This window comes from Ovis aries, chromosome 2, assembly GCF_016772045.2.
Source record: "Ovis aries strain OAR_USU_Benz2616 breed Rambouillet chromosome 2, ARS-UI_Ramb_v3.0, whole genome shotgun sequence".
Taxonomy (NCBI): domain Eukaryota; kingdom Metazoa; phylum Chordata; class Mammalia; order Artiodactyla; family Bovidae; genus Ovis; species Ovis aries.
The window spans coordinates 104,036,777-104,062,471 of record NC_056055.1 but is presented as its reverse complement, the minus strand read 5'-3'; the positions used below and the strand labels follow the sequence as shown (position 1 = coordinate 104,062,471).

The 25,695-nt window shown below is 42.1% G+C and overlaps 2 protein-coding genes across 5 annotated transcripts in view; both read right to left on the bottom strand.

Moving 5' to 3' along the window:
- The window catches only part of MSRA (methionine sulfoxide reductase A), a 373,287-nt gene extending 357,688 nt beyond the window's left edge, over positions 1–15,599 (bottom strand). For all 4 annotated transcript variants that reach the window (XM_004004443.4, XM_042243545.1, XM_042243544.1 and 1 more), the window contains exon 1: positions 15,298–15,599. In XM_004004443.4, the coding sequence (XP_004004492.2) occupies positions 15,298–15,433 (136 nt within the window). In that variant the 5' untranslated portion in view covers positions 15,434–15,599. The remainder of the gene's footprint in view (positions 1–15,297) is intronic.
- A 7,307-nt stretch (positions 15,600–22,906) lies between these two features.
- Positions 22,907–25,317, bottom strand: LOC101116964 (F-box only protein 3-like). The gene has a single exon (XM_012128676.5). The coding sequence runs from the start codon at positions 25,296–25,298 to the stop codon at positions 24,306–24,308; it is 993 nt and encodes a 330-aa protein (XP_011984066.3). The 5' UTR covers positions 25,299–25,317; the 3' UTR covers positions 22,907–24,305.
- Positions 25,318–25,695: the final 378 nt, after the last annotated feature.

Below are 25,695 nucleotides of genomic sequence, written 5' to 3'. Positions count from 1 at the left end.
TTTTATTTCATGGCTGCAGTCACCATCTGCAGTGATTTTGGAGCAAAAAAATAGTCTCTCACTGTTTTCCACAGTTTCCCCATCTGTTTGCCATTAAGTGACGGGACCAAATGCCTTGATCTTAGTTTCCCGAATGTTGATTTTAAGCCAACTTTTTCACTCTCCTCTTTTCACTTTCATCAAGGGGTGCTTTATTTTGTGGATATGGACAAAATGATTCTAAATTTCATATGGAGAGGGAAAAGAGCCAGAGCTGACAACACGATATGGAAGAAGAACAAAGACAGAGGGCTGATGCCACCCAACTTCAAGACTTACCATAAAATACCATAATCAAGACAGTGTGGTATTGGTGAAAGAATAGACAAATGGCTGAGCAGAATAGAATAAAGAGCCCAGAAATAGACACACACAAATACAGTCAACTGATGTTTGGAAAGGGAAGAAAGCCAATGCAATGGAACGAATATAGTCTTTCAAAATGGTGCTTAACAACTGGACGTTCACAAGAAAAAAAAAATTTTTTAATCTAGACCTAGATATTACATCTTTGACAAACATTAACTCAAAATTTAAAAGGCAAGCCTATAAAGCTTCTAGAAAGTACCTGTGACTTTAGATTTGGCAATGATTTTTGAGATACTAAGTATGATCTGTGAAAGAAAAAATTGATAAGTTGGGCTTCATTAAAATTAAAAATGTCTGCTCTGCAAAAGATATTGTCACGAGTATAAGAAGACAGGCCACAATACAGGAGAAAATATTTGCAACATACATATCTGATAAAGAACTGCTATCCAAAGTATAAGAAGAATGCTTAAAAATTCAACAATAAGAAAATCTTGAAATTGGATTAAAAAATGGACAAAGGACATAAACGGACATTTCATCAAAGAAGGTATACAGATGGTAAATAAGCATGTGAAAAGATGGCCATCATATGTCATTTGGTTCAGTTCAGTCGCTCAGCCATGTCCGACTCTGCGACCCATGAATTGCAGCACACCAGGCCTCCCTGTCCATCACCAACTCCCAGAATTCACTCAGACTCAGGCCCATCGAGTCAGTGATGCCATCCAGCCATCTCATCTTCTGTCGCCCCCTTCTCCTCCTGCCCCCAATCCCTCCCAGCATCAGAGTCTTCTCCAATGAGTCAACTCTTCGCATGAGGTGGCCAAATTAGGGAACTACAAATCAAAACAACAATGAAATACCACTTCATACCTTTAGAATGGCTAAAATCTAAAACATTGACTAAACCAAATACTGACAAGGATGTGAATCAACAGGAACCTCATTCACTGCTGATGAGAATGTGAAACGGTACAATCAACTTGGAACACAGCTTGGCAGTTTCTTACAAAACTAAACATATTCTTAAGATCTGCCCATTGTGCTCCATGGTATTTATCCCAAAGGAGCTGAAAACTTACATTCACACAACAACTTTCATAAGAATGTTTACCGTAAGGTATTCATAACTGTCAAAACCTGGAAGCAACCAAGATGCTCTTCAGTGGGTGACTGGATAAACAAACTGTGATAAATCCATACAATGGAATATTATTCAGCACTAAAAAGACATGAGCTATCCAGATACAGAGACGGAGAAGGCAATGGCACCCCACTCCAGTACTCTTGCCTGGAAAATCCCATGGATGGAGGAGCCTGGTAGGCTGCAGTCCATGGGGTCGCTAAGAGTCGGACATGACTGAGCGACTTCCCTTTCACTTTTCACTTTCATGCATTGGAGAAGGAAATGGCAACCCATTCCAGTGTTCTTGCCTGGAGAATCCCAGGGACGGGGGAGCCTGGTGGGCTGCCATCTATGGGGTCGCACAAAGTCGGACACGACTGAAGTGACTTAGCAGCAGCAGATACAGAGAAACCCTAAATGCTTCTAAGTGAAAGAAGTCAATCTGAAAAGCCTGCATACTGTATGATTCCAACTAAATGATATTTTCAAAAAGGCAAAATTGCGGAGACAGTAAAAAGGTCAGTGGTTGCCAGCAGTGCATCAGGGAGGAACTGAAGAGTAGGTGGAAGACAGAGATTTTTAGGGCCGTGAAACTATCCTGTACGATACTGCAACGGTAGATACCTGTCATTTTGTAAAACCCACAGCATGTACAAACACAAAGAATGAACTCTAATATAAAGTATGGACTTCAGATAATAATAATGTATTGCTATGACTTGTCTATTAGAACATGTACCACAGTAAAGCAAAAACAGTAATAAGAGGGGAAATTGGGTGGAGGGACAGGTGTATATGGGAACTCGTGCTTTTCACTCGATTTTTCTATAAACTGAAAACTTCTCCAAAAAATTAAATCTATTAATATTGCTAAAATGAATTACATTGAGATATACCAGCTGACTTGGCAATGTTTCCATAATGCACTATTAAGTGAGAAAAGTGAGATGCAGAGAATGCAAACTGATCCACTTCTATAAAATAGCAACAATAAATGATGTGAGTGTTTAGGTAGGACTTCATAGATGTGAAGAAAGGCACTGAAGAAAGGCACTGCCCCCTTGGTTCTGGACAGTGGTTACTTGGAAAGTTGAGAGAAGAGGATAAAACTGACTTGCTGCTGTTGTTCCGTCACTCAGTTGAAGAGTCTTCTTCAACACCACCGTTCAAAAGCATCAATTCTTCGGCTCTCAGCCTCCTTTATGGCCCTACTCTCATATCCGTAAACGACGACTAGAAAAACCATAGCTTTGACTAGACATACCTTTGTTGGCAAAGTAATCTCTCTGCTTTTTCATATGCTGTCTAAGTTTGTCCTAGCTTTTCTTCCAAGGAGCATGTGCCTGTTTAATTTCATGGCTGCAGTCACCATCTGCAGCGACTCTGGAGCCCAAGAAAACAAAAATGATTAAAAACTTCCAAACTTTGAGCAAAAATATGGATTAAAATTTAAGGTTCAATAAAGGCCCTGAAGCAAAGAGAAGCCATCTCAGCACAGGCTGGGCAGAACAGTGAGAAGGGCCAATGTTCAGACTCCCTGGGAAGAAAACTCAGACTGAGAGCAAAGACACCTTGATTCCTTTCTAAGAGAGCAAACAATAGAGAATCCTCATTTTTAAAACTATATCAATTTCGTTTGTCAACCACCCTATAAGTTGCAAAGCAAACATATACAGAAAAAGAAGCCTAGGCTTCCGGTCTTTAATCAGTCTCGTTTTTCTGAGAAAAATAATGGTTAGGTTTCTATTGAACTGAAACAGCTAAAGCTTAAGCTCCATCATATTCACAGAAACCCCTTGGTTCATATTTTGCCCGTGGAAATTCCTATGTAAATTTATATAGCTTCTTCCTGTGTGCTTACCACCCCCCCCCAAAATACTGCAGCAAACGGCTATACTATCTCACTCATCCGACTCCTAATTTTCACCAGAAAATAATTATTCCCTTTTACTCTACTTATCAAAATAAATACACAGAGCTTCTTAGGATGAGCATAATCCTGAAGAACAGAAAAAAATTTTTTTAGTTTCTGAAAATAAAGTTATCTGCAAAGGGCCTCCTCCAGCCTCTTTTATTTGCAGAGGCAGTTGGGTGCAGTCTTCTCTGGGGGGCGGGGGTGGGGGGGGGTGCGGTTTCCTGGCAACCTGCCTCCAGTTGTCAGGGAGAGGAGCTGGTGAGCAGGGCTGTTATCTGGTGAGGTGCAGCCTAGGTTGAGGGGGGGTGGATGGAGCGGACAGCTCCATGCAGCTGCTTCGTGCCAGTGCACACAGCTTGTTGTGCGAGGAATGCTAAGTGGTGGGCCAGGAACCCCAGGGACCAGCAGGACTTGCTACATTGGGCTTCCTGCTGGATGACGTCGCTCTTCATGAATTGGTTCTTAGGAAGAGATAAGGAAATGGAGATTTGCAGCCATGCAGTGTTTTCTCCGGGGCTCTATTTGCAAGCTGGCTGCTCCATTCGGCCAGCCCTAACGTGGTTTCCTTTTCATCTGCTAACTACGGTACATTCGGGATTTTTTTTTTCCTTGAGGTTTCATTTGCTCCAGCTGGAAAGCTCTGAATTCCGTTGCAGTATTTCATTTTCATGGCTCTCGCCTTCTGGGTAAAATCTGTTAAAATATCAAATTTTCTTCAGCTGGCCAAAGAATAATTTTGGGCCTCCTGGGAACAATGCTTTTTAATTTTTCACATTGTGTTTGACCTAAGCAAACTATAAACTGCCTAAGAGTAAACTACAAGTTTAAAAAAAATTAAAGGTAAAATATGAAAAAGTTCCAGAGGAAAATTCAACACTGATGTTATTACCTTACCATGATAACATTTTCAAAAGAATTCATTTTGTACTCACGCTCTGGGAAGACAGTCAGTGTTTCTGAATTTTATTCTTCATTTTTAAAAAACATAATGATAATATATTCATCAAAACATATTGCAATCCTGCATTTCTTCCAGTTTCACTACTACCAGTCTTTGCTGTATTATAATGCAAATTTAACACACTTATTCAGCAAGCTAGTGGGTCAGAAATATACCCTGCTGAGAAACTTTGTAGCTATGCACACGTGAAATGTTACAAAAGTCCTACAGAAACGTAAGGGACCATCTTTTTCTCTGTCAAGGACAATAAATAGCTTTATTCAACCTTTTATAAGAGACCTAGCTTACAGAAGAGGTCCCAGCTGGTTCAAAGGGTATGGCAGTCTCTGGTCAAGGCAAAACCAAGCATTTGGTGGTTTTTAAAAACAAACAAACAAACAATAAGCCCCAAATAGAGTCACTTATGCTAAGCCTCATGGCTTCCCAGGTGGCTCAGCGGTAAAGAATCCACCTGCCAATGCAAGAAATGCGGGAGATGTGGATTTGATCCCTGGGTCGGGAACGGCAATGCACTCCAGTCTTTTTGCCTAGGAAATCCCACGGACAGAGGAGCCTGGCAGACTACAGTCCGTGGGGTCCCGAACAGTTGAACACAACTCAGCTACTGAGCACATGCTAAGCCCCATGACACCAAATAAAGATTTACCTTGGCTATCTCTGGTTTTGGCTATCCTAAATATGGGAGAGAAATGGTTTAAGAACCAGTCAATCAGGAATCTCCTGATGGGCACCAGCTGGGTCATCTATGTGGTAGATTCTGCCATGCCCGGGAGGAAAGTAACCTTACTATAACCACCCTGCCTAGCACAGCTTGTTTCCGCTCCCTTCTGGCTCTAAGAATCTTCCACTTTGTACAGCTGCTCAGAGCTCCTTTCTATCAGTGAGACTGGATGCAGCCCAATTCAAATGAATTTTTGCTCAAATAAACTCTTAAAAGTTTATAAGTTTTAATATAAGTTTATGCTAACAGCATCATGCTCAAAGTAGTCAAATGTCTTGTCAAATGGGAAGAACATTCCTACAGGACTCCCAGAGAGGAAGTTACCAGAAGACCAAGTGGCCTGGTCCTTGCAATCCCTGAGCTCTGGTCATGTAACCAGGCGAGAAGTTTAGGAAACACAAGGGAGAAAAGTGGCAATCTCTGAGCTCCAAAGACATTGAAGGAACTCAACTCCACCAGCCTTAAGGAGACACACTGGAATAAAAATGTCAAACGGCCTCAAAACTCTAGCTCCACGTCCAACTCTAAGAGCAATCGATGCTGAAACAGTCCCCCAAAAGCAGCATGGAAGGGGCAGAAATGAGAGTAGCCTTGAAAGGCCCAGGAAGGTTGAAATGGGCTATGACGAAGAAAGTCAACTTCCCGGGGGAAGTTACTAAGCAGGAGTCAGGCTCGGGGGCAGAAGCAGAGATGAAGAACACTGAGGTTAGCAGCAAGTTAAAGGAGGCTTCTAACCCCAGGATGAACAGTCATTGCCAGATCACACAGAGTTATCTTTGTTTTTTTAGAAGTGACAGAAAGAAATCTGAGGTTTAAACAGACGCCTGATAGTGGTGCTCATGACAGACTGCTGCTGCTAAGTCGCGTCAGTCGTGTCCGACTCTGTGCGACCCCATAGACGGCAGCCCACCAGGCTCCCCCGTCCCTGGGATTCTCCAGGCAAGAACACTGGAGTGGGTTGCCATCTCCTTCTCCAGTGCATGAAGTGAAACGTGAAAGTGAAGTCACTCAGTCGTGTCCGACTTCGCGACCCCATGGACTGCAGCCCACCGGGCTCCTCCGTCCCTGGGATTCTCCAGGCAAGAGGACTGGAGTGGGGTGCCGTCGCCTTCTCCGCATGACAGACTGAGAAGACTTAGAGCAGTAACCAAGCATGATGGTTGGTTTCCTCTGCCAAGCTGACTGGGTTAAAGAATGCTCAAGCAGCTGGTTAAACGTTATTTCTGTGTACGTTGTGAAGGTACTTCCAGAAGAGATTAACATTTGAATTATACACTGAGTAAAGAAGATGATCCCACCAACATGGTGCAGGGAGGTGGAGGGGGGCGGGTGTGTGTCTCATCCAGTCCCACCAGACTGAAACACAAAGGTGCAAGATGAGAGAATTCACTCTCCTTGTCTGATCTGGAACACCCATCTCCTTCAGCCCTCAGATGCTCCTGGTTGTCGGGCTTTAGGATTCAGACTGGAACCATTGGCTCCCCTGGTTCAGGGTTGGGCTGAATTACATCACCAGCTTACAGACAGCAGATCTTGAACTCCTCAGCCTCCATTATCATGTGAGCCAATCCCTCCTAATAAATCTCTTTACACATACACACACACACACACAGACCATACATACACACACACCACACACGCACACACACACACCACACACACTCACCACACACACACACACACACACACACACACACACACACCCCACACCACACACACACACATATACAATTGGTTCTATTTCTCTGGAAAACCCTGACTAATACAGAAGGCAAGGAACAATAAAGATTTGTTGGAGGAGTTTAAATACAGTTTAAATACAGAGGCAAGGATTGAAGATGCATGTGGCTAAGGTTTGGGGGACTTGAGCGCATAGGAGTAACGTCACCGACAGAAATGGGGAAATTAAAATATGCATCCAACGTTTTGAAGGGAAAATGGTTTGGTTTTAGAACTGAGTTTGGGGTTATGGCAGGATATACAATCCTCTAGGCCTTCCCTGGTGGCTCAGCCAGTAAAGAACCCACCTACAATGCGGGAGACCTGGTTTCAGTCCCTGGGTCAGGAAGATCCCCTGGAGGAGGGCATGGCAACCCACTCCAGTGTTCTTGCCTGCAGAATCGCCATGGACAGAGGAGCCTGGCAGGCTACAGTGCACAGGGTCGCAAAGAGTAGGACATGAATGAGTACAAGAATCTGGAAATGGGAGGCAGATGAGTTTGTGGGAGAAATTCAATTCAAGCAGGGCAAGTTTTGAAGAACAGGATAAGGCTATGTGGAAAACACAATATTTCACCCAAGCAAGCATTAGCAAACATTTAACAAAGATGACTGAATGAGAAGGTTAGAGTGTGGACCCCACTTGGACATTTCCAGAGGCAAAACAGTGAACCACATGCTAACCAGAAGATGGGGTCCCCCCAACCTTTCTGGCACCAGGGTCCAGTTTCATGGAAGACAATTTTTCCACAGATGGGGGCGGCGGAGGGGGGGGTGGTTCTGCGTGAGTCAAGAACATTACATTGATTGTGCACTTAATTTCTATTATTATTACATCAGCTCCACCTCAGATCATCAGACACTAGGTCCAGGAGGTTGAGGACCCCTGTTCTAGAGGGGACACAAGTAGGAAGAAAAGCTGGGGAGGTGAGAGTCAGATTATGGGAGCTCTGTAATCCCCTTATCCCAGGGACTTCAGAGAAGTACTGCAGATTCTGAAACAGAGGGGAAAATAAAGAGCTTTAGACGGGATGCAGAGAGGATAGATAATAGTTCTGGGTCCTACAATTTAGAAATTAATCGCACACTGGGGAAAATTTTTTCTAAAAGGAAAATTGTTTTCTATCATTTTCTTCTAAAAAGTCTACGTACATCACTCAAAATAAAAGAAATACACATAATGCCTTCTACATAATAGTGGAAGAAATCTGTCCCCAAAGATCTTTTCTTTGTATAAATGATGCCACCACAATTGACACTTCAATAAAAATGAATATTTATGAAATGTAAAATGACTTGGATTAACTTATTCCAATTTCACCCTCTAAATTTAGATTTTTAAATCACGCCAAAATGTGGATTTTGATTACAAAAGCAAGTTGGGGCAGAAAAAAAGAACTTGACATGAAAAAGAGAGCAAAATTTAAAAAGAAGGAAAAAAAACAGAACTTGAAATAGGGATGACAAAAGATGATAAAAAGGTGGTCAATTAGACTAAAAATATCAGAAGGAGATCAACTGCAAAGTGGAGTTGTTTAACTAAGCAATGCAGTCAGACTTACAAGAATCAAAAGTTTTTTTTAAAAGCACGGAGTCAGGTCTCCTGGCTGTGTCCCCCTCCACCACCAGCTCACGGCATAGGCCTTTCCGTGGCCATTACTTTCTGAGCTATCCTTCCAAAGCTTCAAAGTTTCTATCATTATTTTCCTCCCTGTTCACACAAAAGTTAACGTATAAAACTGTTCTGACCTTGCACTTTCCACCTAACACTGTACCTTGGCAATCTCTCTATATCTATTCACATAGATACTCCATGTTCTTTTTTACAGCTGCATTTTCCATTGTGAGGAGGAACCATAATTTATTTAACTAGCCCCTATTGATGGGCGTTTGGGTTGTTTCCAATCGTCGATGACTGCAAACAAAGCTGCAGTGAATAACCTGGTACAGTCATCATTTGGCACGAACGCGAGTATATCTGTAGGATAAATTCCCAGAAATTACATTCCTGGGTCAAAAGGTATATGCATTTAAATTTTAGGTAGATGTTGCCAAATTGCCTTCCATAAGAGTTGGACCAATTTACATTCTTGCCAGCAAAGGAGGAGGGTGTCTTTTTCCTTAAGGATTACCAACAAACTGTATCATCAGAGTTCTGGGTTTTTGCCAGTCTGAAAAATGAAAAATGGTACTTACACTCTCCTCATTATGAAAGAAGTTGAGCATCTTTTTATCTGTTTAAGAGCAAATTATACTTCCTTTTCTGTGAACTGCTCATAACCTCTATTTTTTCTAGTGGATGTTGTTTTCTTATTATCTTCTAGAAGTTTCCTATATTAGGGAGATTAGCCCTTCACCTATGATATGAATTGCAAGTATTTACCCCAGTTTGTCTTTTGAATTTGCTTACAGTAATTTTTGCCTGCAGAATACTTTTATTCTGTCGTGATCTAATTTATCCATCTTTTTTGTCTTCTGATTTTCAAGTTGTGGTTAGAAAGGCTTTGCTTTCTAAAAGAATTCTCCCTTGCTCATTCTTAAATTATTTCATTCTTTACATTTAGCTAAATGAAAAAACAGTACCTATAGTACTGTTAAGATCACAAACTCTAGAGGCAAACTGTCTACATTCATATCCCAGATTCACCACTTATTAGCCATGTGACCTTGCATAAGTCACTTAAAACTCTGTAGGCTTCAGTTTCCACTCCAACAAGTGAGGGTAAAAGTTAACACCTCCTCGGGTCATGGTGAAGATTAACTGCATTAGTCAGACATGACTTAGCAACTAAACAAATGTAAATCAATTACTACAGTGTCTGGCATATAGTTAAGCATTCAATATGCATGAGCTATTATCAACATATATCTTTTGGAACTTATCCTGGTTTAAGAATGTGCAGTATAGATCCAACTTTGGAGGGTTTTCTGGTTTTGTTTTTTCCATATGGCTACACAGTTGTACCATACCATTTATTGAATATTTCATCTTTTCCTCACTGATTTAAGATGTCACCTGTATCATATACTATATTTTCACACATATTTAAGAATTTCTGATCTTTCTATTCTGTATATTGACTTATCTGTTCATGGACAGTCCCATGTTGTTTAAATTATTAAGCTTTGCTCTTACTGTCTGTAACAGCCAACTGTTCCTCTTTGTTCTTATTTTACAGTTACCGTAACTATTCCTGTTTATTGTTCCAAATGAATTTTTTAAATGAATGCATCCATTTCTAGAACAAAATAAAAATATCATTAGTATTTTTCTTCAAATCATGTTACCTTTATAAATTGACTTTAGGGACAACTGATACACATTTCCTGCTTAGTCTTCGAATTCAATAACCTGGTATGTTCTTTCATTTGTTCAAGTTTTCTTTCTGTGCTCCTCTGAGTGTTTTCTTCACAAAGACTGGACATATTTCTTGCCAAGTTTGTTCTTAAATTTTAATTGTTTTGGTTGCTATTACCAAGGGGGTGTTTTTTTCCATTATATTTGCCAACAGGTTGCTTAGAGTAAAGCTATTGGTTTCCGTCTAGTAAGTATATAAATTGATACCTTATTAAACTCTCTTGGATTTTCCAGTTATATAATCTTATCATCTGCAAGTGGCATTAGTTTCACCTCTTTTTCCCAATCTGTACATCTCTAATTGCCTTATCTGGCTGCACTGACTAGCACCTACAACACAATGTGAATAATAAACAATCGTCCAAAGCAGGCCAAGCCATAACTCGATACAACATAGGCAGCCCTGGAAAAATTGAGCAGTAAAGAAACTTGAAGGGTTGACACTTACCTTGTTGCGGAGTAGTAATCTACCAGGCCACAGTTCATAAAAGGATGGAGATTTTTTACGAACACAAAAAAGGTAAGATTAAAGCCAAGATGATGACCCTTAAGAACAAAAGAATTTAGTAACAGTGTACACCTGCCACTAGGCAAAGCATTAACCACCTCCACATTCTTCTTTGATTGGGACTTAAATGGAAATCTCTAATATCTCTTCACTAAGCATGATGTTGGTAGATATGTTTTATCACATTAAGAAGTAGCCATCTCTGAATGATACCAAGAATGGTTGTTAAATGTGGCCAAATAACTTCACAGCATCTAGGGAAATAGTTATATCATTTTTCTCCCTAGACCAACTAAATGATGAATCATGTTAATAAGGGCTTCCCAGGTGGCATGGTGGTAAAGAATCCACCTGCCAACGAAGGAAAGGCAAGAAACATGGGTTCAATCCCTGGGTGGGGAATATCCCTTGGAGTAGGCAATGGCAAGCCACTCCAGAATTCTTGCCTGGAAAATTCCATGGACAGAGGAGGCTTGCAGGCTATAGTCCACGGGGTCACAAAGAGTCCAATATGACTGAGCTACGCACAACGAACTATATTAATAAATTTCCTAATACTGACAAATCCTTGCATTCTAAGACTAAATCCCATTGCTAGATTCTGCTTACTAATATTTATTTAGCAGTTTTGTATCTATATTCATAAGTGAGAGTGGTTTGTTTTCTTTTTAGTGCAGTATTTATCAGGCCTGGTTTCAATATTATACTTGTTTCATAAAAAGACTTTGACAATCCTTTCAGTTTAAATATACTATTGGAATTATACCTGAACTATGTAGACGTCACCTGTAAAACTGCCTGGACAGAATGCTTTGAGAGGAGGCGATCTCTGACAACTTTATTTCTTCTAGAAAAATCAATCTGTTAAGATCGTCTCTTTCTGGGGTCAGTTTAGGTCCGTTATATTTTCCTAAAAGTTATCTATTTCATCCAGGCTTTCAAATTTATTTTCAAAGAATTGAGTAAATAGTCTCTTATGATTCTTCAACTTTCCTATTTCTATTATTCCCTCTTTCAGTTCTTATTTCATGTATTTGTACTTTATTCCTTTTCTCCTTTATTAGATAGCTAATAGTCACAGTACAATTGTTTTTGCAAAGAGCCACCTTTGAACAATTACTCACATGGTTCTGTTTTTCTGCTTATATTTATAGTTCTTAGAAGAGCAAACCTTTAGCCGGTGTTCTACACCTCTTCCTCTCCCCAAAGAGACATCCCAGTAATAAATAGAGCAAACACAACCTACGGACATACAGGCAAGAAAGCAAGGATTAAACAGAAGCTACCAACATGCTCTTGGACGATATACCCAAATCCCAAACACCTGATCAAAAACTAGATTAGCTATATTTCCAATACGGCTGGAGAAAAATGAGCCATATAAATAAAAAGCTGGGCTTTCACAATAATTAATTCACTAAAAATATTATCAGTTCCTCTTTTTCTGTCGATTGCTTTTCTATATTTCAATTTTTTATTGAAATATAGTTGAATTACAAAGTTGTATAAGTTTCAGATGTATAGCAAAGTGATTCAGATATATATATTCAAATACAGATACATTCTTTCTCCGATTCTTTTCCATTATAGGCAGCTATTATAAGCTATTTAGAATAGTTTCCTTGCTATACCTTAGGTCCTTGTTGGTTACTTATCTTACTTATAGTAGTGTGTATATTTTAATCCTAAACTCCTAATTTATCCCTCCCCTGAGGATCAGTTCTAACTATAATAAACTTAGATTTTAATAACACAGGAGGCACTCTGAGGTTTTAATTATAAGCTTTCTGCCTCCTGCCTATCTCTCGCAATTGACTGACCACCAATTCAGTCCAGCAAGCATGAATTCCCCTTTTCCCCCAGTCCCAAAGTTCTCTGAATATCGCTCTGTAGCCAGGTACTGAAACAAAGAGATCACCACTACATAAAAAGACCAGCAAGTTCCTGTGCGCCCTGCCAGTCAGTGGTGTCCAGAGCCTACCACCGATCTAAACAGAGTGTGCTTCAAATGAGGCAGTCTAGGCCAGGTTTAGTTCTAACCAGCCACCCAAAGTAGGCCTATTCATGTTTTGATCCACTTTAGGTAACCTGGGAGAAATTAAAGAAGTCTGAAGGATTGAATCTCACCTTCTTGCAAAGTAGAAATCTATTACTAGGCTGTAGTTTACGAAAGGGTGAGCATTTCTGGAAGAATACCCAAAAAAGTTAGGGTTAAAGCTAAGATGATAACCCTTCACACCAAACGTATTTGGTAATAGTGCACACCTGATACTAGGCTGAGCCAAATCACTGAGCCAAAGACACTAAACAGATAGGTTTTGTCTTCTAAAATCAAAAGCTGATGCTTTTGCCACAGAATTTTTCAGAGAGTAGGGGCGCGAACAACAACAGATATAGACAGAGGTAATATAGAGAGGTGAAGAGCTGTTAAACAGATTGGAGGTTAGAGCAGAGATGAATTTAACTTCCAAAGCAATAATCCTAAGTCTGTAAGCTTCAATCTTAAGCCACTGAAAACACACCTGAGAAGTAACACTACCCATTTCTGAGCCCAATCAGAACCTTTGACTACCTGTCAAGGCAGCAGTCCCAGGGTAGAGACAGGAAAGCCACTACCTAAAATTTAAGTATGGGGAGGGGGATGGTTACAATAGCTGAACACAAAGGACGTGCATTGTAGGCTTAGCCCTACACCAAAAAAAAAAAAAAAAAAATTTGGTTTATTGGTCCAGCAATAGCAATGTATGCGTGGCTATATAAAAAGGCAGAAGAGTCAGGCCTTGAGGTTTTGCAGTCAGAATTAGTAGATGGATAGAGAAATGTCACACTAGTTATCTTTTACCAAAAGTGTCATCTATATACTAAACAACTGATTGGGAAGACTTTGGTTAAGATAAAGGAGAACTAAATTCAGGACAATTTTAATCTTCAACCAGTTTGGGGATCTGATCCGGCTTGTTTTTTGACGCCTGGGAGGACATACCAAAGACACTAGTGTATAAAAATGAAGCTTCATACAAGTTGGGGAAGTTCAGCATTGAGAAGCATTGCCTTTAAATATCCATTTATGAATCCTAGTTTGTTAAAGGAGAATTCACTTTCAAGATAAAGTTTAGATAATAGGGTTATACAGTTTAGAAATAATCTGGAATAATCTGGATTTTTTTTTTTTTTTTGGAAACTCATTCTCTGAATTTTAGTCTAAAATAAGCTTTTTAAGGCTCTTGATGAGTTGGGAGTGAAGTGATGGGGGACATAGGATATAAAGCTGCTTACGTAGGTGAATGAGAAACAGGTCACAGCGTCAGTTTCCAAACTACCTCAAACGCAAAGACCTCTACCTTGTCCATTCTCATAATGAGTAGGGTGTATGATACACAGAACGATCTTCTCCTATGTATACTCAACAAATCTTTAAGGAAAAGAAAAATGGAAGAATCCCTAAGAAATTGTAAAAGTATAATTTATCTTGGCATCGAACCATATGGGAAAGATTTATCACCACTTAACCCTCCAACAGCTCTAAGGCAGCAGTTTCCAAATACTGAGTGTATTAGTATCGCTGGAAGGGCTTGTTTAAAAGATAAAACTTTGAGAAGCAATGCACCAAGGTAATCCTTCCCAAAGCATGATCCTCACGTTGGTGGCAGGAGGAAAAGGGGACAACAGAGGACGAGATGGCTGTATGGCATCACTGATTCAAGGAACTAGGAGTTTGAGCAAGCTCCAGGATATGGTGAAGGACAAGGAAGCCCGGCGTACTGCAGTTCCTGCGGTCGCAAACAGTCAGATACGACTGAGTGACTCAACAACCGGTTGGTGGACTTGCGCTGTCTGCGGCCTTCCACAGTGCTGAGAAATGTATAGAGTGAAGCTTTCAAAACTTTTAGAGCAGTTTCCAGAACTTCGTATTTCTTCCTTCATTTTATTCACTTTATTTCGTTTTCCTAGCATCTCACTGTTATTACATTTTATGTATTCTATTAGAGTCGCGCCAAAAGTATTGGTATGCGATTGGGAAATTATTTTTAAGTTTGGCAAGTACAGCTCTTCTGCATGACTGATACACAAGTGCAGAATCGGGAGCACGGGGCCAGGGTAAGCTCCTGCCAAGTCAGGGAAATCGGGCAGTTCTGGACGATAAGGGCAGCGTGAGGCTAACTCCTGCAACCAGAACATTGGCGTGAGAAACAACTTCAAAACCTCAGTATATACAGCGTTCTGTATCATTCCATGGCTCCCGTGACAACACAAACCCACACCACCACTGCAAGTGGCCCGAATCCCAGCCGCCGAAGCAGAAAAGAAAGTGGATGCACACCCGTGAGAAAGGGCGGAAATCAGGGCAGCGATTTTCCCGCCCGAAGTTTGAAGCCGCCGAGGGGTATTTACAGTCTAGGTGGGCCGTATCAACGTACTAGATCCCTTCGGTGTGTTTCCCGTTGTTCTAGTGGATGAAAACCTAAACAAAGAAAGAGGATCGATCCCTCGTCCCCTCCACTGCCAGCGCCCTCCGCGCCTGCGCAGAGCCCCAGCTGCCGACCTGCCGAGGCCGGCCCCCGGCTCCCTTCCGGCGGCCGGAGGCTGCGCGTGCGCAGAGGCGAGGACCGCGCCCGCGGTGCGTGGTCGCGTCCTTACCCGCTACGACGATGGGCTCCTTCCGGCCCGGCAAGGCCTCCTGGGGGCTGACGATCCTGGAGGCGGAGTCACCCATTCTCGGGATGGGGAAGAGGCTGCGAAAGAGCTGGCGGGCCGTCCTGGTGGCCGAGAGCATGGACGGGCCGCTGGCCAAGGGGCCGCCGGGCGGTCGGGAGCGGAGGCGCCGCTGCGGAGTGTGCGGCTGGCGCGGCGCGGCGGGAGCTGCGTGCACTGGCCGCGGGGCCGGCGGGCGGGTCAGCGACGACACGTGCGCCGCGGGTTGTGCCGCTGCCGCCGCCCCGGAACCGAGGTTATTACTTCAGCCTCGGGCCGGGATGGCCAAGACCGAGGGCGTGTTCTCGGCCCGAGCAGGGCCTGTGCAGGGAGGCGCCTGCGAGTTCTTGCTCCCCTTCTGTATAAAGTCCCCGGGCGGAGAACGAGGGGCCTAATGGCAGTGTAGTACGAAGTACGTGAAGCGGAAGAGGCCAAAATAATAATAAAATAATCCGCTGCTTTGACTTTAAAGTCACTACGGTTTTCACAGCCTCCTTACCAATTGCTGGGTATGCCCAAAAAGCTGTACGACGACCTTTCAAACTAGCATCTATGTCTGTTTCCCCTGGAGCCAATATGATGGTAAATAATCCAAGAGATGGATTATTTATCGAAAGTGAAAACTAACCACAATTTTCAAAAAGAATAGGGAAGATAATTTAATGTTTTATATATATATATATCCACACACATATAAATAATATATTATCATAATAATGTATTTCCCCGATTTTACAAGGGGGGAAGAAAAGAGTGAGATACTAATACTTCGTTAACGCAGTTCAGGTGAATTTAAGGGTGCTATTGGATCATTCTTGCCTTTCAAATCATGGGGCATAACATTTGTTCTGTGACAAATTTTCGAACCGAAAAATAAGGTGGGTGGAGGCAGATGGGTGACTTGGGAGTTCCATATGTGAAATTTTTGGTTTTCCGCAAATGTTATGCCAAAATGGGCAGATCGGCTCATGAAGAAAGGAACTTCAGATTAGCACCCACAGAAATGAGAAGGCTTTGACCCAACCTTCCACATAGGTTCAGTTTCCTTGTTTTCTTCATGTGGTCTGTAACATGAGGATAGGAGGATTAGCGCTCCTGTGTTGTATGTAAGGATGTGGCCTGACAGGAAATATTAAAATTTAAAGTGTTTATTTTGTAATACGGATTCTGTCTGGGCAATGTGCCCCAGTTTTTACTTCTTATTTATTTGGTTTTGCTATGAGATTACAGGAAGTAGTTTCTGTAGGCCTTTCCTGAAAACTCTCCAAGGTGTCCATTCTAGGTGGTAAGATCCTTCTTCTGTCAAAGGAAATAGTCTGTTTTCTTTTTCATTTCTGCATTTTGATACATCCTGATTTGCTTTTTCTGTTCTTTGTAGTTGATTGTATAAAATTAAGAACTGAAGAATTTTTCATGTCAAGGAGAAGTACTTAACATTGTGTTAAGCAAGAAAGCTACAGTGTGCCTATGTGTAGTATGTAGTATCAGTTCAGTTCAGTCACTCAGTCATGTCGGACTCCTTGCCACCCCATGAATCGCAGCACGCCAGGCCTCCCTGTCCATCACCAACTCCCGGAGTTCACTCAGACTTATGTCCATCGAGTTGGTGATGCCATCCAGCCATCTCATCCTCTGTCACCTCCTCCTCCTCCTCCTCCCCTCAGTCTTTCCCAGCATCAGGGTCTTTTCCAGTGAGTAGGCTCTTCACATCAGGTGGCCAAAGTATTGGAGCTTCAGCTTCAGCATCAGTCCTTGCAGTGAATATTCAGGGTTGATTCCCTTTAGGATTGACTGGACTGGTTTGATCACCTTAATACATCTATATGTATTCAGTTCAGTTCAGTCGCTCAGTCATGTCTAACTCTTTGCGACCCCATGAATCGCAGCACGCCAGGCCTCCCTGTCCATCACCAACTCCCGGAGTTCACTCAGACTTATGTCCATCTAGTTGGTGATGCCATCCAGCCATCTCATCCTCTGTCGCCCCCTTCTCTTCCTGCTTCCAATCCCTCCCAGCATCAGAGTCTTTTCCAATGAGTCAACTCTTCGCATGAGGTGGCCAAAGTATTGGAGTTTCAGCTTTAGCATCAGTCCTTCCAATAAACACCCAGGACTGATCTCCTTTAGAATGGACTGGTTGGATCTCCTTGCAGTCCAAGGGACTCTCAAGAGTCTTCTCCAACACCACAGTTCAAACGCATCAATTCTTCAACATTCTAATAAATGCATACACCTCTCCTTAGGCACCCACTGAACAAAGGCTAGAAAAAATTAAAACGATGTTTGTGGCTGTGTTGTTGATCATGGTAATGGCTGACTAGTTTTCTCTTGCTTTAAACTTCTGGTTTGAAATATTTACATTTTTACAGTGTTCTCAGATGTTCCAATAGCTGTATTACTTTTATTATTATTTTTAAAAATAAACCTTTTAAAAGAGAAAAATACCTTATTTCATAAAACAAGAGTTTCTTACCTCATTTACCAGAATAGATGAGTGAAAAGTTGAATTGAGATTGGTTTGTTGAATGACTGTTGTTGCCTTCAATGATGCCATTTTCATCATTAGAGTTTCCTTTTCTTTAAACTGCTCCTAATCCCTTCTGAGCTTCTCCACACCGAGAGTCTCTTTTTGTCCATATTCCCCATTGGGCACACACTGCTTTGATGTGTTATTTTTGCGATTATGCTCTGCTTTTCCAATGAATTCTAACAATGTATGTTCTTTAGGATTCAGTCTAACCATCTTCTTTGGTACAATAAAGAGCCAAAATACAGCAGTGTAGATAAAATAAGAAGTTTATTTCTTCTATTATGTAACGATCCAGAAATAGGTAGCTCAGCACTGAGACCGACCATGTCTGTTCTTTAAAAAGTTTGAAAGCCATGTTCTAAAAAGACTATACATTCTCAGAAGGCCCTTACTTTCAGCAGGTCACGCACTCCAGGGCATGCGCACAGGGGGAGCCGTGACTAAGGGCAGGGCCAAAGCTGTGGACCAGAGGACAGCCTCACAGATTCTTGCACCATCAGGTTGAGTGTGCAGAAAGCAGAAGAGCATGGCCAGATCTCCCAAGGTGCATGGGGATGTGGAAGGACTGAGAGAACCCATGACCCAGACAAAGCCTGGAGTTAGAATAAGGAGCCCCCAGTGCTGAGACCATGTGACCAGATGGAACAGCAAAGCCCTCACTCATCTGGAGCAGGAGCCTGCCTGATGCCCAAAGGACATCCAGGAACAACTGTGTCTCAGCCAGCCTGGCAGGAGCCAGGGAAGAGCCCTTGGAGTTCATCTTCCACACCTGTGACAGCTCTAAGCATGTGCGTTGATGTGGCATGGACTCCTGGTCACATGGACTCCATGCCCCAGGGCTGAAAAAAGAGCTGTCACAGGTGTGGAAGATGAACTCAAGGACAAATGGTGCAAAGTGAAAGAAAGTGAAAGTCACTCAGTCGTGTCTGACTCTTTGGGATCCCATGAACTATACAATCCATGGAATTCTCCAGGCCAGAATGCTAGCCTTTCCTTCTCCAAGGGGTCTTCCAAATCCAGGTCGCCCCCATCACGGGGGCTTCTTTACCAGCTGAGGCACAAGGAAAGCCCAAGATTACTGGAGTGGGTAGCCTATCCCTTCTCCAGTGGATCTTCCTGACCCAGGAATCAAAACCCGGGTCTCCTGCAGTGCAGGCAGATTCTTTACCAACTGAGCTAAATGGTGCAAAGGGTGAGCTTTGTCCCCTCCAAGAGGCATTTCAACTGTGCCCCTGTTCTTTATTAAACCATGAATAACTGCAGGGGGCACCCTGGTGGACTCAAACTGATATAAGGCTTTTTTTGGTCTTTTTAGAGAAATCCACTTCAGCAGGCAAGAGACACCCTTGTAAGTGAATAAACAGAAAGCTTACTATACTTGATGTTTGCATACTTAAAACCCCGTGCCTTATTTATGGTCTGTCTGTAGAAGATTCAGAGCTATCTTAAGCATGTTAATTCATTGCTTAGATTATTTTACTGTGTTTTAAGAGGAGAAAATCACAATAATAATATAGTTATTTGAAGTTTCTCTTGCCTGGGTTTCAGTTTCCTGAAGTCAATCTCAGTCTGAAAATATTTAATGAAAAATTCCAGAAACAAATAATGTATAAGTTTTCATTTTCGTGCCGTACTGAGCAGCGGGATGAACTCTTGCTGTCCCTCTCCATCTCCCCTGCACCAGCGCGCCCCACATGAGTCATCATTTTGTTCCGAATATCCCATCCGTTAGTAGCTTACTCCACTATCAGGTCAACTTTCAGCTGTCTCAGTGCTTGAGTTCAAGTAAACCTTATTTTACTTAATAATGGCCCCAAAGGGCAAGCTTGGTGAAACTGGCAATTGGGATGTGCCAAAGAGCAGCCATAGAGCACTTCCTTTAATCGAGACTTCCGGTCCAGCGGTTGCGACCTCGCCTTCTGTGCAGGGTGTACGGATTCGGTCCCTGGTCAGGGAGCTGAGATCCACCTGCCTCGGGACCAAAAAGCCAAAACATAAAACAGAAACAGTATTGTAATAAATTCGATAATGACTTTTAAAAATGGTCCACAAAAAAAAAAAAATCTTTGAAAGATAAGAGAGAGAAAAAAAATCATAGGCTGAGGTTGTGAAGATCTTCGGTAAGAACAAATCTATCTGTGAAACTGTGAAGAAGGAAGGAGAAATTCGTGCTGTTTTGCTGTCACACCTCAGGCCAAAAAAGTTAACAGCCACAGTGAGTGATAAGTGGGTAGTTGAGATGGAAAAGACATTAAATCTGTATAATATTTTGAGAACAAAAGCTCCACCATATTCACATAAACTGTATTACGGTGCATTGTTTTAATCGTTCTATTTTATCATCAGTTATTGTTGTTCATCTCTTTCTATGCCTAATCTATAACTTAAGCTTGATCATAGAATGTATGTACAGAAAAAAGCACAGCATAGATAGGGTTCCATGCTTGCCGTGTTTCAGGCATCTACTGGGTAGCTTGGGCAATATCCTCAAAGATATAGAGGAATGACTCTAGTTACTGGTTGTTAAGCACCTATTAGCAATGGCACCCCACTCCAGTACCCTTGCCTGGAGAATCCTATGGACAGAGGAGCCTTGTAGGCTGCAGTTCCTGGGGTCGCTATGAGTCGGACAGGACTGAGCAACTTCACTTTCACTTTTCACTTTCCTGCATTGGAGAAGGAAATGGCAACTCACTCCAGCGTTCTTGCCTGGAGAATCCCAGGGCCGGGGGAGCCTGGTGGGAGGCCGTCTAAGGGGTCGCACAAAGTCGGACGTGACTGAAGCGACACAGGAGAGGCAGCCACCCTGTCTGGGCTTCCCAGGCCGCATTAGTGATAAAGAACCCTCCCGCCAACGTGGGAGACATAAGAGACATAGGTTTTATACCTGGGTTTGGAAAATCTCCTGGAGAAGGGCACGGCGACCCACTCCAGTATTCTTGCCTGGAGAATTCCATTAACAGAGAAGCCTGGCGGGCTACAGCTTATAGGATCGCAAAGAATTGGACACAATTGAAGTGACTGAGCACACACACACACACACACACACACACACACGGGGGAAATCTTAAACTTTTGAGAGGTGGGCAGGGCTCCGCAGACAGCACAGGAACAAGCTGACTGCTTGGAAACCAGGAAACATCAAAGCTGCTCTCAAGAGAATAAGCCGGGAGACCTTCAGGTGTCTAACTCACACTTCCCCAACCCATGGTGGCCTTTGGAAGGGACCAATAAGAGATGACCTTGAGCTCTTTCCCTGGCAAAGTCCCAGGTGATTTGTGTGCTCACCTCCACTGTCACCAGAGTCCCCTCCCCCTCAGCCACAACAGATGCCACTCTCATGCTGCCGCCATCAGAGCATCTGACACTGCCAACCCTATATGGCTGCCACTCCCTAGGGTTCAGGGGCCACCTTGTTTTAATTAGAGAATTCCTTGGGATTGCAAAGAGTCGGAGACAACTGCACGACTTCCATTTCCACGTTCACTTCACTGCCACCTTGGAAGGCAGGACAGCCTGTGACAATCCTTTCTCAGTCTCCTTGGGGTACACCCCAAGCCAGGTTAGTTTCCCTAAGGAATGATCTCATATCATATCAACCATTGCTTCGTAGCTCCTATCAGAAAAATAAGTGGGGATAATAAGAGTAGCACCTAACTCAGATTTTTTTATTTGGGTTTTGTTTTGTTTCTTGGTGATGGTTACGTAAGTCAATACAAGAAAAGTGCCTGAAATCATGTGTGATACATAGGAAGCCCTCAGTAAATATTAGCTATAGTTATTTTCAACATTTATTTGTGTGATTGGTGGAAATCTATCTCATCCACTAGACCATGAACTCTAGGAACAGATGTTATGTTATGTCCATTTTTTTTTTTTCATTTTATCCCAACTGCCTACTCAGTGTCAAGATCACAGTATGAATTCAGCCAATATTGGTCAAATGAATGCATGAATCAATCACAGCATCTCTGGAACCAACTGGACAAATTGTTCCAAAAGTTCCTTCTCTCCACTTCTCCTCAGTGTCTGATGGGTCCTGATGCAAGTAGGACTGACTTATCTCTTACTTTACATCTGAGTGCTCTCTAGTCAGGATGTAAGTTAAGCTCCATACACACACAGACAGATGCACATCAGAGTCCCCCAAAGGACGCAAGTAAGAGTTTCCTTTGTTTTAACAGCTTTATCAAGATGAGTAATTGATATCCAAAAGCTGCATGTGTTTAACAAATTAATTTGGTTGGTTTGGACTCAGGCAAACACCTCTGAAACCAGCACCACAATCATGGTGACAGATATTTCCAGCATCTCCAAAATTCTCTTGTCCCCCTTTGTTTTGTTTTGATTTGGTTTCATGTGGTAAGATCACCTAACAGGAGATCTACCCTCTTAATAAATCTTTAAATGCCCAATACAGTATTGTTCACTACAGGCATTATGTTGCACAGCAGACTTCTAGAACTAATTACTATTTTGTAACTGAAAGTTTACACCTATTAAACAACATCTCACTTCCCCCACCTCTCAGCCCCTGGAACCACCATTCTGTTCTTTGTTTCTATGAGTTTGACTATTTTAGGTACCTCTTATAAGTGGAATCAGGCAGTATTTGTCCTGCTATGACTGGCTTACTTAACTTAGCATAATGACCTCCAGCCTCATCCATGTTATAGCAAATGAAAGGATTTCACTTTTCAAAGGCTGGATAATATTTCATTGTGTGTATATGCCCTATTTCCACCCATTGATGGACACTTTGGTTGTTTCCATGTTCTCGCTGTTATAAATAGCCAGAAGATCTCTTTAGGATGTTTTATAAGACAATTTTTAAAGAGCATATTTAGGTTTACAACAAAATTAAGAGAGAGGTACAGAGATTTCCCACTAACCCTCTGTTTCCTCACAAGCACAGACTACTGCCGAAATGATCAACATCACTCTCTAGAATGGTATATTTCTTTTTTTTTTAAGAGCAAAGGCTTATTAATATATATATTTATGGGAAATAGTCAATACAAAATACAGGATTGGAACCAAAATTTGTTTTCAAAATGTGAGGTTTTGACATTCGGAGGATTTCATTTCCAAACTCTCAATTATATACAATTACCAAAAAAAAAAATTTTTCTTATGTTTCAGGAAAACATACTTCATCTTAAGATAAAATTCATGTTACTTATCACAAAGTTAAGACAGTCAAGTAACAAAACAGAAGCAGTATTTACAAACTTAGACTACGTGAGACACTGTGAAGAACCTTGTTAATAAACACAATACATACTTTCACACACTACATTTCAAACATGGAGCATCTGTGAACAGTGTGGTAAAGGTCATAGTGTTGAAAACCTTAAATTAAATCCAGAGTTGATAGAGCTGAAGACTAGATTTATGGTCAAGGCCATACCAGTAGCTTTAAATTCAAGGTCGTGATGAAAACTCTAAATTCAAGGATAGATTGTCTCAGAAAGGACAAACAACTGGCAGTCAAGCTATTTAGTCAGTTAGTTCCCTGTTCGTACAAAATATATAGGAATCACTAAATGGATTAGCCTAATTACAAATTCTGTTCATTTCTAAATAACTTATAAGTCTTTTCACAGAACCATTCAGTCACATAGTTTCTCTCTGTCCTTGTGTAGGTATTTCTGATTCATTTTAAATCCCCTTTCAAACCAATTCCCTTCCATTTCCATATTTTTATAAGTATAAAATATCTTTAAATAAAGAAATGTCTGTTCCTTAGCTAGATAACTATTCTCCCATTAACTCCTAGAAGAGAAAAAAGATTCCCATTCCTTCCTCTACCTCAAAAACACAAAGCAAACCCAAACAATCCAATTCCTAAAGTAGCATCTCACGGAACCCAGGGCCTGGCACAGTATGTCATGCTAGTCTTCCTGCTATTAATATAAGCTGAGAACAGTTTAGTTATTGACATTACTGAGACACCTATTTAAAAGGCTAGATTCATCCCAGGGCTTCCATCAGCAGAGGCTTGCTAAAACAGGCGAGAGCAGCGGCGTCTTCGAATGGGAACATCAAAGACTCTCCTCTGTCTTTCTTCCTCATCATCATCAGATTCATCCATGTCTGCCGAATCGTCATCGTCGTCCTCCTCCTCCTCCTCCTCTTCTTCCTCTTCCATTTCTTCATATTCATCAGGACCCATTTCCAATCGAGCTATAGACACCCTGAATGTCGGACATGCCATATGGAATCGGGGAATGGCGACATTAAAGATCTTGTCTTTAAAGTAAAGAAAATGGAAGGTATAATATCCTTCCATATAGCCTGATGTTGTAGAGAATGTGGTACAACTTGTATATTCATATACCTGGCCTGGGCTGATGATTGGAAATTCACCAACTACTCCAGGTCCCTGAACTTCTTCCACATCACCTTTAGCATTTGTTATTCTCTAGTAACGACTGTCTAACTGACAAGCCTTTTCAGGAAGGGCGTCTTTTGACATTTCAATCCTGATTCGGTATGTGAAGAAATAATGGGGTGGATGTACAGAGCTAAGTTCTGGCAGAAATGATGTGGAAACTGAAACTGTAATATCCCCAGTCGTTGCTACACACTCTGGATCATGAACATATCTGAAAATTTGGTCTCTGATGATAGGGAAGCCACCTGATACAACACTGTTGACATACGAAGTGAACCAGTCAGTAAATGTAGCACCTATGATAAACATGTCAATAGCAGCTGGATTCCGAGCCACTTGGTCTGGACATTGGTAGAAGACTTCATTTTTGTTTCGGCCCTCCGCAGCTTCCACTGCTATGTACTGACTCAAACCAGTGTGTATGCAAGAAGTTAAAGGGAGACAGTATTTCAATCCCTGTCTCTGCTGGAAGCCTCCAGCAGCCGTGTCGACATCTAACAAATCCTCAGAATGGTAGTGATTAGGCAGTGCCATGCTTCCCAGCAACCCAGGAACAACTAACTTCTGCCCATTGTGGATACCATAGGAACACCGATAATCATCAGGAAGCTTGCAGCCGATCTGAGCTTCCACAGCATCTAGGTCTTCCTCTCGAGCACCCTCTTTCAGAGATAAAACCATCCGAGGACATCTGGGTTCCAAGTATTTCTTGAGATCATCCCAGGCCTTTTTAATAGCAGCATAATGGTCAATATATCTTCCTACATCAGAGTAAGTATCAATGAAGAGGGATTTCCGACACTGGTTCTTCTGTGTTTTCTCTTCCTCGGATATCAGCCAGTATTTTTTGCAATGTCTTCTCCACAGAGGATCATGACTTGATAGCTGGCTGAGTCTTCGACTGACATAGCAACAGTTGATTAGGTCCCGGTAGTCCAAGAAGGATAAGATGAGGACCAGGGGGTCGGTGGGCAGCGATTCTAGGGTCAGGGGCGCCGACTCAGTATCCACGGCCGCCATCTTGCCTGGCCCGGTGCAGGCCCTCTAGAATGGTATATTTCTTTACCGGAGGTTTTTACATCAGCGCATCATAATGACACAAACTCCACAGTTTACCTTAGGGTTCGCTGTTTGTGTTGTACATTCTGTGGATTTGGACAAACGTAGAATGACATATCCTGGAGGAGGGCATAGCAACCCACTCCAGTATTCTTGCCTGGAGAATTCCATGGACAAAGGAGCCTGGCAGGCTACAGTCCATGGGGTCACATAGAGTCAGACACGATTGAAGAGACTTAGCACAGATGCATAATGACATATATCTATGACTATAATACCGTACATATAACATCATGTAATATAGGGTATTTTCACTGTCCTAAAAATCCTCTGTGCTCTGCCTATTTACTTCCCCTAC